This window comes from Grampus griseus (assembly GCF_964374135.1).
Source record: "Grampus griseus genome assembly, chromosome: 2".
NCBI classification, from domain to species: domain Eukaryota; kingdom Metazoa; phylum Chordata; class Mammalia; order Artiodactyla; family Delphinidae; genus Grampus; species Grampus griseus.
The window spans coordinates 105,229,714-105,245,381 of record NC_139018.1 but is presented as its reverse complement, the minus strand read 5'-3'; the positions used below and the strand labels follow the sequence as shown (position 1 = coordinate 105,245,381).

At 36.1% G+C, this 15,668-nt stretch overlaps 1 protein-coding gene across 4 annotated transcripts in view; it reads left to right on the top strand.

The window, feature by feature from the left end:
- Positions 1–15,668, top strand: part of VPS13C (vacuolar protein sorting 13 homolog C) — a gene marked incomplete at both ends in the record, with an annotated part of 174,469 nt that overhangs the window by 105,214 nt on the left and 53,587 nt on the right. For all 4 annotated transcript variants that reach the window (XM_082681146.1, XM_082681145.1, XM_082681148.1 and 1 more), the window contains 8 exons: positions 603–706; positions 1,083–1,250; positions 2,465–2,769; positions 3,736–3,883; positions 6,265–6,415; positions 8,673–8,785; positions 13,149–13,318; positions 14,675–14,922. In XM_082681146.1, the coding sequence (XP_082537272.1) occupies positions 603–706; positions 1,083–1,250; positions 2,465–2,769; positions 3,736–3,883; positions 6,265–6,415; positions 8,673–8,785; positions 13,149–13,318; positions 14,675–14,922 (1,407 nt within the window). The remainder of the gene's footprint in view (positions 1–602; positions 707–1,082; positions 1,251–2,464; positions 2,770–3,735; positions 3,884–6,264; positions 6,416–8,672; positions 8,786–13,148; positions 13,319–14,674; positions 14,923–15,668) is intronic.

Genomic DNA, 15,668 nt, shown 5'->3' with positions numbered 1-15,668 from the left:
TTAGATACAGTTTACTGTAGAAAGAATAGTATTTATTCATCAAATTATATTTAATTATAATTCCAATTCTTTAGTTTTCAGAGTAATAGTTTCATTATATAATGTTTGTAAAATAACTGTTTAACAAATGTTAGGTGTCACCATAAATGACCGATTCTGATCTTACTAATAATGCACAGGATACTTGTGTTTGGAGATCTGTGATTAATTTTCTTTGACATTTGATTTCTTTTGTTTTAAAATTTCCACAAAGTTTATGTATGAGATGCTTCTAGAACTTAAAGATATTATAATCTTTCTTAGGTATCTCATACATAGAAGTAGTTACCTTTGGGACTTCCCTGGTGGTCCAGTGGTTAAGACTTTGCACTTCCAGTGCAAGGGGCATGGGTTGTATCCCTAGTCGGGGAACTAAGATCCCACATTCCCACATGCCACTTGGTGTGGCCCAAAAAAAAAAAAAAAAAAAAAAAGTTATTACCTTTAATATGTCTAATAGTGAGTAATTTTTATCTGTTCTCTATCTTGGTAGTATATTATTGAATTAAAAACCACTAAATTAGTTCACTTGGATTAGGTGAAAAGTGTTGTGTTTCCCACAGGAATGGATGCCTCTATTTCTGTGAGGCCAAAGCAGACCGACATGTTTGCCAGACTTAAGGATATCATAGTTATGAATGTTGATTCGACTTCCATTCACAAAAAGGTAATTAAAAGATACGTTTCTATATTGAAATTTATTTTTGTTTTTTGGGACTTGAGTTGCCTTTAATCATTTGTTCAGGCATTTTGTTAGGGAGTAAGCATGAATATGGTCATCATCTGCTTTCACAGTATATATAGACTAGGTGATTTGTAAGTTATTTCTAACCAATTAAGTGATTGATATCTCCATTGATAAAACTTTTTTTATAGATATAGGAAAAAGTTATTGTCAAGTTAAATGTTTTTAACTAATTTGTTGAAGGTTGAATTTAAGTGATGCTTCTTTATATATCAAGGATTCTGTAATAAGGAAACTTATTTATAATACAGTGATACAGCTCTTTTGATATAATAACCAGTTAATTTAATACTTTTAGGCTGTCTCTATTTTGGGAGATGAAGTCTTTAGGTTCCAAATGACTCTTTATCCAGACGCCACAGAAGGAAAGGCCTATGCTGATATGTCTAAAGTAGATGGCAAACTTACTCTCAAAGTGGGTTGTATTCAAATTGTTTATGTTCATAAATTCTTCATGTCTCTTCTGGTAAGTTTATTTTTTAAATATATTTATTTCTCATTGACACCTAAGTATCTTTGCCTATACATCTGAACCTAGGTAGTCAAAAGCTTTACTAATGGGGCTGTGTGATAAAGTCCCAATTGCTGAATAGAATATTACAATTAAGGAAATCCTTTACATCATGGATAACTAAATGAATTTTTATTATCATTGTTTTGAACCTGTGAATGATCATTCTTTAACATTTCCATAGTTATATATTTTGAAAGTACTTTCTGATGTTTTAATTAGGCTTTTCAGTGTTATTTGTTTTATGAGAGACCCTTAAAAGGTACTTAGCGAAAAGAATCTTTTAAGGAGGTCATCAGGCATTTGAAGGACTAATACTGGAGCTTACAGCTTTTGATTATAATTATGATCAAGGCCATAAAATTCTTTTAATTATTTATTTCCATGTAAGTGTCATGGGCTGAAGAGTTTAATTTGCCTATGCCTCTTAGCAGGGCTGTTAATCAAAGCTTTTAAGTTATGGATTTCTACCTAAACCATCATGTTTTATTTTTCTGGAAAGTAATTTATTTGGAGGGGTGTTAGTTTAATAAACTAAATAAACCATTTACATTATTAATGGAAGAATATTGCTTCCAGTTCTTTTCTCCATTGGGAAAAATCTTTCTGCTTTTAGTTGAAATTGAGGTGAAAGATCTCACTCTAAATAAAGAATTTTTGACTCTTATTAATGATTGCAAGATTGTAAACACTTCAGCACCTTTGCTCATGTTAGAGTACACTTAAGAAAATAACCTTTAGAAATAAGCGGGCAAAACCTTAGTTTCTAAAACTAAGGACTAAAACTAATAGACTTTATTCCTATGACCTAGAGGTACAGAATTAAAGCAACTTTGGGAGATGTAAAGAGTTCTCCTTCGTCTTTTTATTTAAATTTGAATTAAGATGACAACATTCATGAGTAAAAGGGATATTTTAAAAAGTATTGTTACCAAAATTTGTCAAAAAACAAATAATTCTGAAATACATAAAGTGAAAGTTAAAGGATTCTTTCTTCCACTTGTTAATTATCACAGAGTGTATCTTTCTAGACTTTACTCCATGTACACAGTCATAAATAACGTTTCTTTTATATCACCTCTTTTATTCAGTTTTTCTTTTTTAAAGTTTTTCCTTTTAAAAATAAATCCTGTTTTGGGGGAACTCTAAATATCAGTATTTTCCAACAGAACTTCCTCAACAATTTTCAAACTGCCAAAGAAGCTTTGAGCACAGCTACAGTCCAGGCTGCAGAAAGAGCTGCTTCCAGCATGAAAGACTTGGCTGAAAAGAGCTTCCGCCTTTTGATGGATATCAATTTGAAAGCACCAGTTATTATCATTCCTCAGTCTTCAGTATCGCCTAATGCTGTTATAGCAGATCTGGGTTTAATCAAAGTTGAAAACCAATTTAGTGTAGTTTCTGTGGAACAGTATTCTCTTCCCCCAGTCATTGATAAAATGAACATCCAACTCACTCAGCTGAAGCTGTCCAGGTATAAATATATAATCCAATGGCAAATTACTTACTAGAAATAGAATTTTCATAAAATCTTTGCCAGGGGTAAAACACTCTAGTGATTTATGGTTCTTATTCCTTATTTCTTCTAATTATGAAACCTTGACTGTTGGTTTTTGGTTAGTGGTTTATAATGGTGGATCTCATAGAATCTACATTTTGTCTTACTAAATTTATAACGTTTTTTTTTCACTTTATAAAAATTTCCTATTATAAAATTATAGTTTACTCAATAATACTTAATTTAGATTTATTTTTATTTATTTTCTCTGCACATAGCTATTTTCATTTCTGTACAGAGACAAAGACTTCTTAAAATGTAATAAAATTTAAGATTTATTTCTCATTTCCAAACCTTGTCACATTTAGGAATTCTCAGTAAGATATCTAATGGATTATCAAATCCAAATGGGAAAGTGTTTGCTCTGTTGAATGACAAGAGTAACTTATTTGGTGGTTCAAATGTTTGTTGGCAGGCAGGCTAGATACGACTGTTATAATATGCTTGTTTAACTTCTAGGTTTGGTGAGTTTTTCCCTTTGAGTTTGGAGAAGTATTAATAACATAAACCTAAGGGCTAAGTAGAGTATCACTTTCTTTGTCCTCCAGTTTTAGGAGGATGTAACATTTGTTTGTATGACGTTGGACTAGTTGCTATTAAATATCCTTGTGAAAGATAGTAAATAGTGCAATAGTCATACTTCATGAAATTTGTCTCTTTGAAATCAACATTACATAGGGTTTGTTTTACATAGCTCTGCATATAAACTTGAATTATTCTGATGCAGATTGATTTGTGAAAAGAAGCATGTTCTAAAAGAACTCTGATAGCAGCCTTTAGTGTTTCGAAAAATGCTCCGTGGAAACTGTTGCACAGTATGATAGTCTTCATTTTAAAATGTAGATTTTAGAAATGTAAAATAAATTCTTATTTATCTTTCAGAACAATTTTGCAGGCTGGCTTACCACAGCATGACATTGAAATTTTAAAACCAGTCAACATGCTTTTATCCATACAGCGAAATTTAGCAGCATCATGGTATGTGAAAATTCCAGGGATGGAGATAAAAGGAAAACTAAAACCTATGCAGGTAAGTATATGTATAAAATACATGAAAATTGCTAGATAGGCTTTTATCATTGATCACAGTGTAGTTCAAGTGGACATCAGAAGTGATAATACATTTAAAGGGAATGCTTTGTTAACTGGAAATGAAGTTATCCTAGTTTCCCACACTTTTCTTTATTTCACATTAATTGGATGTTTGGTAAAACCAAGCAAGAAGTCTGAGGTTAAAAGCTATGGAGTCTACAGAAAATATTACTAATATTATTAGTAATTTTAGAAAATTCTATTAAAGTTTTAAGGCAGTTAAATTATAAGACATGGTAAAGTGATATTTAGATACCACATTCAAAGCACCTTAGTAGTATTTTTAATGTATAGAAGCACTCTTTTATAGAAAAGTGGACATTTTCAATAGGTGAATATGTTTATTTGGTAAGCATATAAACAGCAATACTTTTTTTAACATCTTTATTGGAGTATAATTGCTTTACAATGCTGTATTAGTTTCTGCTTTATAACAAAGTGAATCAGCTATACATATACATACATCCCCCTATCTCCTCCCTCTTGTGTCTCCCTCCTACCTTCCCTATCCCCCCCAAGGTGGTCACAAAGCACCAAGTAAACAGCAATATTTTTAATACTGTAGTTAGAAGGTCATATGTAGGCTCACAGGAAGAGATGATACTGGTCGAAGATGGTCATGGAAGTGTAGGAATCTTACGGTTCTAGTGCGCCTGTGGGTGAAACTGTTGAAGCCAAACAGTAGGGGATAGGGAAAGGGAGGGAGTGGCTAAACAGAATGTGTGAAAGACAAATAAAAATTTAGTAGTTTAGTGGTTTTTGATGTCTGTGATTATTTCAGAGTTAGTTCTAAGCTTAAACAAGAAGGGTCAAAGGAGCAGAGTCCTACTAGGGAAGATGTTAAAATTGAAGTTTGTTGTAGGAATGAAAGATCCCTATCTGTAGTATGAGTAGATATGATATATGAAGAAGAACATCTGTTCAGGGTATTGATAGAGACTTTTCTATTCTGGAATATGAGACTGTTCTCTTAAATTCTCCCTTGCTAAGATTAGCTCTCAGAGCTAATATTTGATCCTTTTCAAATATTAGGAGGTGGTGAAGTTAGCTGTTCTTCAGGCAGCTGTGATATCTTGGTTGGTGTCACAGGTGGGAATGAATATACAAAGAAGTCCTAGGGAGTTAAAGTGACATCTGTTATCTAAGGACTAGGGCTTGGAGCAAATAAGAAATCCCTGGTCATTGTCTCTTGCTAAAATATCTCCCCAGTTTCATTTAGGCTGGGAATCAGGCAATTTCCTTGGTGATAGGGACCTAATTTGGGGGACATAGGGTACTCTGATGTTCAGAAGAAAAGGTGCTATGAATGTGTCTGTGTGAATTTGTGTTTAGGTACTTGAAAAAGGCCTTTTGGACCACTCTATGTGTAGGGGAAGTGTACAAGAGATGGAAGGATTAAAAGGTTTAATGGATCTTAGCAGCCAGTAGCATCTTTGTTTGTTCTAGCAGCTTCATGTTGTTATGCAGCCACCCATGAGGTAGATGATATTATTCCTATTTTAAAGATTAAGAAACTTGAGTTAGGGACTTCCCTGGTGGCACAGTGGTTAAGAGTCTGCCTGCCAATACAGGGGACACGGGTTCAAGCCCTGGTCCGGGAAGATCCCACATGCCGCGGAGCAACTAAGCCCGTGTGCCACAACTACTGAGCCTGCACTCTAGAGCCTGTGAGCTGCAACCACTGAAGCCTGTGCGCCTGGAGCTGGTGCTCTGCAACAAGAGAAGCCACCGCAATGAGAAGCCCACGCACCGCGATGAAGAGTAGCCTCCGCTCACCCCAACTAGGGAAGGCCCGTGTGCAGCAAAGAAGACCCAATGCAGCCAAAAATAAATAAATCTAAAAAAAAAAGCTGCATTGCAGGAGAGCATCTTTTTTCTTCTTGGTAGAGACTGGAAACTGAACAGCATTCTTCCGGTATTGAGTTTGGAGGAGAGTAAATAATGTGGAGGAAAAATCCAGTAGTGGATGTAAAGAGAGAGAAGCAGAATGGAGATGAGGAACTAGGGAGAGGGGAGAGGGACACAGGTCCAGGAACAGGACAAGATAGACAGTAGCAGTTAAGGCAGGAAGAAGGGAGTACCGGAAGTAGGGGCTTGGATATGAGTGGAGGCAGATGCGTGTTTACACACAGGAGTAATGTCTAATACTGTACAAGATGAAATACTTTTATCCTGGTATTCATGGCCACAACTTGCTTTTTTTTTTTTTTAGTTAGATGTACAATTAGTTAATTTGAGGGACCATAAATTAAGACATAGATATTATATTTTGCATTTTTTATTACTTTGTATTAACAACAGCCTGTTGTTGCTTTCTAGGTTGCTCTCAGTAAAGATGACTTAACAGTTTTAATGAAAATTTTGGTAGAGAATCTTGGAGAAGCTTCTTCACAGCCAAGCCCTACACAGTCTACCCAGGAGGCTATAAGAGTAAGAAAAGACGTTTCCAGCAGACCTGACCACCTCAAAGGTATAAATTGATGGAGATTTTTGCTTTGATTATAGAGAAAAATCAGTATTAATGCCATATTTAGTGTTGTTTTTAGTTGTCCAGCATAATGTGGTGTGAATGATCCAGCATTGTATTATTTACTGTGGAAAATCAGCTGGGGCTGCCTTGAAGCTCCCAGGGGAAGGAGATAGGCTCATTGCTCTAAATGGAGGGCCCACCTCTTATCGCCTGCATGGTGCATATTTGCCCTGTATTTGTGAAAGGTGAATTTGTCCAATTCAAGGGACACTGAGGGGGTGTACTTTGAGAAAAAGCAAAGTAGGCATGTAGCATAGTAAGGTCCCAAACTAATTGAGAGAAAAGGACCTTGGTGTCATACTCAGATGACTGGTCCATAAAAAAGGAAGGTATTCTTGTTTAGTAACAGCATTACTTATCTGGCTTCACTGGGGAGTGTGATAGTCAGATACATAAGGGAGTTTCCCAGATTATTAAAATTGAATCTTTCAAAAGCTCTGAACCTTTCAAATTCAGCCATTTTTAAAAGATAATTTTTCTAAAATATAAGGTTTCCTTTTGCTTTCTTGAACAATTACATAGAATAATTTTATAATTGCACTCTTTTCATCATTTAAAATCGTTATGTGAATATCATATGTTTTATTTTAGACTGTGAATAGGTTAATATTTCCATGGCTAAAAAGAGATAAGTGTTCCTTTTCCATATAATAAATGGCCCCAGACTGCTGTGCTTTTATAATGCTCAGGTCATCAGCTGTTACTTATGACAACAGTCGGTAAAACCGCCAGTTAATAACACTGTACCAGCACTGCTTCACCTATAGTTAGGTCTGGTGTGTTTTGAAATCACAAAACAAATGACTAGAGCAGTGTGAAAAATAAGGTTTTTCGTTCAGGATAGTTATGAGTACTACATGAGTTTAGTGAGGTCAGCATCTTCTCCCAGGTTAAGTTCATGCCACTGTATAGACAAATGCTAGATAAGTAGGCTGTAGCTCCCGTTAGACAGGAACTATGTACACGTGAATGAACTGTAGCAGGCAAGCTTTATGTGATTAAGGATCTCATTATGTTCAGCTGTGGTCAATTCGTGTCTCTGGTTCAGGCTATACAGTTAATGTGGTACTTGGGAAAACTTGTGAGTTCAGATGGAAAAGCTACAAAGATGATGAAGATTGGAATGTAAATTATTTTCAGGAAAGGTAAAGGAAAAAACCCTAGAGCTTTCCAACTTGGAGAAGCCTTTATCTGGTTAAAGTTTTGCGGTGTTTGCTCTTCCAGTAACTTGAACAGTAAGAATAGACTTTCCTATAAGTGACCAAAAGAATAGAATCAATCTCCAAAAGAGATTGCAGAATCACTTTGTAAGAGTGATTGAAAGCAATATGTATTGTTCTTTGTCTAAAAAGTTTCTGCCTAAAGATGAGGGGAGAGACTGAATTATTTGTCGAAGTCTCTTTCACCTCAGAATTCTGAAGGCTCTCTGTCCCAAATTACATTTGAGCTCTCCTCGACTCTGCTTTTGAATTACATTCTGTTCTTCTTGTAAAGGTAATGGATTGGGTGATATAGGTAATTAAAGATAGTGAGAGTGAACTACACTAGCAGAAGATCTTTTACTGACTGGCTGTCTGTTGTAGGACAAAGTATTTTACTTTTCTCTACCTCCAATTTCATAATCTCTTGAGAATGGCTTGTAACCAGTTATGTGAAATGCTTTGATAATTATAAACTATAATGAAGTAGTCTTGCTCTGGATGGGCTTTTTAAAAAAAGTTGTCTCGATACTCTTTGCAAGGCCCTCTCTCTTTATTTTAATTTTTTAATTTATATATATATTTTTTGCGGTACGCGGGCCTCTCACTGCTGTGGCCTCTCCCGTTGCGGAGCACAGGCTCCGGACGCGCAGGCTCAGCGGCCATGTCTCACGGGCCCAGCCGCTCCGCGGCATGTGGGATCTTCCCCGACCGGGGCACGAACCCGTGTCCCCTGCATCGGCAGGCAGACTCTCAACCACTGCGCCACCAGGGAAGCCCCTCTCTTTTTATTTTTAATGTAGATAGTCTGGCTCTATCACTTTGCCTTGTATTAAATATATATGGAATACATGCCATTTTTGTTAATTGTCTCATAATGATTTAAAGAATCCTTGAAAATATGATATAAATTTAGAATCTTAGCTTTTAAAATATGTATAAAATCATATACATACTTAAAAGCTTTTTAATTTTCATATTTATGTTTGAACCCTCAGAACAAGAAGATGGGACAGACTCAAAGCTTTCTTTGGACCAGAATGTCACTCTCCAGTTTGACTTTCACTTTGAATCTCTTTCTATTATACTTTATAACAGTGATCCCCACCAGGTATGTAGTTAATGTCTGCATCTAGGAATATGTCTTTAGCTCTTGATATTCAATTTTAGAATGTTGTCATTTTTTTCTTTCTTTTTTTTTTTTTGTGGTATGCGGGCCTCTCACTGTTGTGGCCTCTCCCGTTGCGAAGCACAGGCTCTGGACGCACAGGCTCAGTGGCCGTGGCTCACGGTCCCAGCCGCTTCGCGGCACGTGGGATCTTCCCAGACCGGGGCACGAACCCGCGTCCCCTGCATCGGCAGGCGGACTCTCAACCACTGCGCCACCAGGGAAGCCCGCATTTTTTTATGTGACTTTTCTTCTCAAAATTTATGTCTATTAAATTCTATTTGGCTTAGAGAATATGTATTTGATCTTGCTCTCTGCTTTCATTTTGTAGTGTTTTTATTTTTTATTTTTTTAAATATTTATTTTATTTGTTTATTTTTATTTTTGGCTGTGTCGGGTCTTCGTTGTGGCATGCAGGATCTTTTTGTTGCAGCACACGGGCTCTTGCAGCGCGTAGGCTTCTCTCTAGTTGTGGTATGGGGGTTTTCTCTTCTCTAGTTGTGGCGCACAGGCTCCAGGGAACGTGGGCTCTGTAGTTGTGGCACACGGGGTCCAGAGCGCATGGGCTCTGTAGTTTGCGGCATGCGGGCTCGCTCTTTTTTTTGTGTGTGTGGTACACGGGCCTCTCACTGTTGTGGCCTCTCCCATTGTGGAGCACAGGCTCCGGACGTGCAGGCTCAGCGGCCATGGCTCACGGGCCCAGCCACTCCGCAGCATGTGGCATCTTCCCGGACCGGGGCACGAACCCATATCCCCTGCATCGGCAGGCGGACTCTCAACCACTGCGCCACCAGGGAAGCCCTGCATGCGGGCTCTTTCGTTGAGGCGTGTGGGCTCAGTAGTTGAGGCGCGTGGGCTTAGGTGCCCCGTGGCATGTGGGATCTTAGTTCCCCGACCAGGGATCGAACCTGCCTCCCCTGCATTGGAAGGCAGATTCTTTACCACTGGACCACCAGGGAAGTCCCAGTGTTTTTAATCTTACTAGGCCAAGGAAAAGTTCTTACTTTTTTCCAAGTAATATCAGCACTAAAACACAACCTATCTCTAAGAGAAGAATTTTATATATGAGTAATTAATTATATGTACAGTTTTATTACATAGCTAGATATATATGCATATTTAACTAAGGAAAATAATTTAGTAGTGGCTTTGGAACCTTAGAGGATTATTTTTAAATTCGTGATTATCCATGATATATAAGCATTAATTATATTTCTCTTGAATAAATTTTATATGTAGTAGATACATATTAAGGATACTGATGAGTGAATTGAGGAACCAGGGTCTAGTGCCATTATGATTTGAACCACATAATGTGTAATTGATATTTTAGAAAGCTATTTTTTTATTATATAGGTAGTATCTTCTAATAAATGTTTTTGATTATATCAATTAATATCTCATAATACTCATACATATGGTACCCATAATATGCACTGATTGTAAGTGTTATATCTGTTGTTTATGTCCATTTATATGTTTTCTTATGTTTCATATTTTCTAAACGTTATACAATATTCATACATTGTTATTGTTGGGCCTTGGGCTAGTGTCTGTCATTTGTGCAATGGACTGCCTTAATTTCATTTTTTTTTCCAAATTTTATTGAAGTATAGATGATTTACAGTATTGTGTTAATTTCTGCTGTGTATCAAAGTGATTCAGTTATACATATATATATTCTTTTTTATATTCTTTTCCATTATAGTATATCACAGGATATTGAATATAGTTCCTTGTGCTATACAGTAGGACCTTGTTGTTTATGCATCCTGTATATAATAGTTTGCATCTGCTAATCCCAAACTCCCAATCCTTCCCTCCCCCTTGACAACCAGAAGTGTGTTCTCTTTATCTATGAGTCTGTTTGTGTTTCATAGATATGTTCATTTGTGTCATACTTTAGATTCCACATATAAGTGATATCGTATGGTATTTGTCTTTCTCTTCCTGACTTACTTTGCTTAATATGATAATCTGCAGGTCTATCCATGTTGCTGCAAATGGCATTATTTCCTTCTTTTTATGGCTGAGGAGTATTCCATTGTATACATGTACTACATCTTCTTTATCCATTCATCTGTTGATGGACATTGAGGTTGTTTCCTTGTCTTGGCTATTGTGAATAGTGCTGCTGTGAACATAGGGGTGCATGTATCTTTTCGAATTATATTTTTGTCTGAATATATGCCCAGGAGTGGGATTGCTGGATCATATGGCAACTCTATTTTTAGTTTTTTGAGGAACATCTATACTGTTTTCCATAGTGGCTGCGCCAATTTCTATTCCCACTAACAGTGTAGGAGGGTTCCCTTTTCTCCACACCCCCTCCAGCATTTGTTATTTGTAGACATTTTAACGTTGGCCATTCTGACTGGTGTGAGTTGACTGCCTTAATTTCTAATGTTTAATGTTAAGAAAAAGATCAGAAAATGACGTAATGGAAAATGAACAGTTAAATGGATTCTTCATTTCAGTTAAGGTACTATCGTTCTACTGGTTTCTCAGCCTTAGAATCTTTGTGTCTTCTTTTACTTCCTTCTTTGTAGACCTTCTTTATTCATTTAGATAGAGTACTGTCATTTTTTTCTTTGAGTGAACATTTGTTCTTTCTTGGCAGTTTTCACTGCTGCTTTATTTGAAACTTCTTAGCTTCCACAGTACTGCAGTGGCTTCCTTGTTTGTTGCTCCTTTTCCTTTCATGCATCCTAGACATTGGCACAAGTCAGTTTCCTCAATTAATCTTATGTAGCCGTTTACAACTTCCCATTCTACTTAGAAAGCATTCAGTGTTATGTTATGTGAATTTTAACTTATTAGAAAAATTCATTGGCTCCAAATTGTCTACATCAGTAACCATATCACAAACACTATTATATTGTGATCAGTAGACGTGTCACTGGTCATTTCTATTAATAGTTACAGATCACAAGTTTGTGAACTATTTACATTTTTATAAATTAAAGGCATTCCAAGTTTTCCAATAATAATTTCATTCTGACCCACTTACATGCATTGTACTCTTTTGAGTGAGAGAAGATAGGGAGTTATAACCAGTGTGCCAAGAATTGTGCATCACCAGTACCCTTTTATCAATGCCATGGTCTGTAGTGAGCAATTATGACTGAACTGATCATCTTCCCCGAATTTTTGTTTTTTTTTTTGGTTGGTTATAAAGATTGAGGTCCTTTTTCCTTAAAGTTTAAATATTTGGCTTAGGATCTGGGACCACGATTAGACCTCCACATTTCTTTCCAGACATCATTCCCTACCTTTCTTTTATTGGAATATTTAAGCCTAAGATGCCAGTGTGTACCTTGTGCCCTCAGAGCATCTTGAATTGTTTGCTCATGTTTTTTCCCCATCTAGAATGTCTTCTACCCTTCATAGCCTATCTCATTCCACTCAGTCTCTCAAGCTCAGTTAGTTCTCAACCTTCTTCATGAATTTTTCCCAGCCCACAATGATCTCTTTGACCCTATGAGCTTTTGCTGTTTATATTCTTTACCTAATCACTTAATATCCTTTGTGGAATATGGGAAGATATAAGTATGAATAAATAAGTGACGATATATCATTTTTTAATTATTTACAACTTACAGCATCTCCTTGGGATGTTCCTTGTAATGTATTTCTATTGTATTTTTTCAATTAGAGTATAAGCTCACTGAGATCACCTACCATGCCTTATCCTTTCTCATAAAGCCTTTAGTTCCTCTCACAGAGTGTTTTACAGAAGAGCTCATTAAATATTGGGTTGGCCAAAAAGTTCATTTGGTTTTAAGTAAAAATAAAAGACCTTTTTCATTTACACCAAGAAGTTTATTGAGCAATGTATTCATTAACCAAACGAACATTTTGGCCAACCCAATATTTGTAAGTTAGCATAATTGACAGTTTCCTGGGTTCTTTTTTTATTTGCATTGAATTGTAAATTAGAAATTTTTATGTATTAACCCTTGTTGAAGATCAGCACACACACTTATATATTTATTTGTATATGCACATACAGTCACAAACATGCATATTATTCTTTGTTCCAGTTTTAACATCCATACTTTAAAAATTTGTGGTATGGATTTGCTTTTTTTTTTCTTACATCTTTATTGGAGTATAATTGCTTTACAATGGTGTGTTAGTTTCTGCTTTATAACAAAGTGAATCAGTTATACATATACATATGTTCCCATATCTCTTCCCTCTTGCGTTGGATTTGCTTTTAACCTCTGAGTTAAGAAATATGTTTAAAAGTAATTACATAACACCTGAAGATAATTGATTCTTTTGCTTGAAAAATATACCACAGGAATCCAAACTTTCATTTCATAATGACAGTTTCCGGCTTGGTGAACTCAGACTACATCTTATGGCCTCTTCAGGGAAGATGTTTAAGGATGGCTCAATGAATGTCAATATTAAACTTAAGACATGCACCCTTGATGATCTCAGAGAAGGAATTGAGAGAGCAACATCAAGGTTTGTCATCTCTGAATTTGCCGCACATTATATAAGGTTGACATTGCACTTGGCATTGCTACCAGGCATTGATTGCTCAGCTTAGGATTGTCAGAAGGGGTCTTTTGATCATCTTTTTTAGGATTCTGTTCCTTGGGATTATCAAAAGACGTCTTTGGTCATATTTCAGTTTGAAGTGCATCAAGAAGTAGTGCTAATTTCAGGCTCAGTTGCTTTAAAGTTTGGATGAAAGGAAGTTTAATAATAGAGTATTGTCTTAAATGTGGGAACTAAGAAACTGTAAGAATTTTAATAGTTAAATCCACATGGGGTGGTTGATTGGTGATATATTTTTCTAAATTGTTCACAGTAGGCAGAATCTTTTTTTCAAAAAAGCCTTAAAGTTATGGATCTTTCTTTTGTTTTATTTTGTCTATATATTTTAAAACAGTTTTGTGAAATTTCTTTAAAAGTTTTAGTAGATCAACTATACTTAAAAAAAGACCCTACGGGATTAAAAAAAAAAATGGAATCCCTAATTTTCACATTATCAACTCATTTTTGAAAGATTAATTTATATCACCCTACTATAAAGTGAGGAACATGCAACTTCAATAGCCTAATTATATTTTTATTCCTTTCCCAAATAATGAGATGCATAATATTTTTGTCCTTGTTTTTTGGAGAAAAACTATTCTGCTACTTGAAGTTGGACCCGTTGAATATGTATTGAATACTTCTGAGCCCTTTGTTTTTCTAACAGATGAATAAATGAGGAAAGAGTGCTATCATGCAACCAGCTTTTCTGATTTGCAAATTTCATGTCTTGGGGTAGCAATCTAGGCAAGGGTGTTAAAGGCCATCCTTCTGTTTCATAGCCTGCTCTTTGCAGTGCACATGAGGATGTGTGGGAATTATTATATCATTGCAGACGCTTGATGAACACTGCCTGATTTGAATTACATTGAATAATTTGGGAGTCAGTTGTATAGGATGATCTTTGGAGACAAATTCTTTCAGGGAGGTTTTATTTTGTAAAATAATATAAAGAGGTTGTCTTTTAAATTTTGTGGGACCACATTAATGTGTTTTGTTAATTGCCAAACTTCCTTTCAGCAGTCATTGTTTTTCTAGTATTGCATTATAATTATAAAATATTCTATAATTACTTATTATCATGAACCTTGCTGTGGAGATTAGGAGACCGTGTCTTGGTTGCTGATTAGCTAATTAGACTCGAGTTAACACTGATCTGTTTTCTATTCACAGATTGGAAACTGAAAGGTGAAAGAAAAATTATTAAAATGTATAGGAAATTTTTAATCTTTTTAATTCTTTTAGCAGAAATAAAATAATGAATGTATATATTTTTTTCAGAATGATTGATAAGAAGAATGGCCAAGATAACAACAGTTCTATGATTGACATAAGTTACACACAAGACAAGAATGGAAGTCATATTGATGCTGTTCTTGACAAGCTGTATGTTTGTGCCAGCGTGGAATTTCTGATGACTGTGGCAGATTTCTTTATCAAAGCTGTACCTCAGAGTCCAGAAAATATGGCTAAAGAATCACAGATTCCACTGCGACAGACTGCCTTAGCAAAAATCAAGATGGAGAAAGGTTAGCAGAATTTATCTGTCACCTTGTATATTTTACCAAAATTACAAACTGGAAAAAAGAGAAATGGAGAACTTAAGAATGTAAAATTACTCGTTCAAATTTAAATGTGTTCAGCAGAAAAACCTTAGTAAGCATAGTTTTTTTTTTTTTTTTTGCGGTATGCGGGCCTCTCACTGTTGTGGCCTCTCCCGTTGGCGGGTGCGCAGGCTCAGCGGCCATGGCTCATGGGCCCAGCCGCTCCGCGGCATGTGGGATCTTCCCAGACTGGGGCATGAACCCATGTCCCCTGCATCGGCAGGCGGACTCTCAACCACTGCGCCACCAGGGAAGCCCAAGTATAGATTTTTTTAAGAGAGAGGTGGAGTAAAAATATGTATCGGATCAGGCACCAGGAAACCTCTGCTCTGGTTCCAACTCTGCCATTAACATTTCTTTACCCATCCAGAAATACAGCCTGTTTTATAAAAAGGGAATCTTTTATTCAAAGAAAATATTTGGAAGAATTAAATCATATTGAAGAGCAATTAAACAGCTGAAAGCAGAGGGTGGGAGTATTGGAGGACCCAACATGACACCGCTGGACATCACCTTAGATTCCTTAAAGTTAGCGGAGGGTTTGCACAGGTCTGGTCTCCGTGTATGCTGGTGCCACTCCCTGACCCATAAACCATTTATTCCAGCATTGCCAAGTAGATCAGTGATTTTCTCTGTTAAATTGTGATTGTCTAAGGTCAGGCATTTTTCTC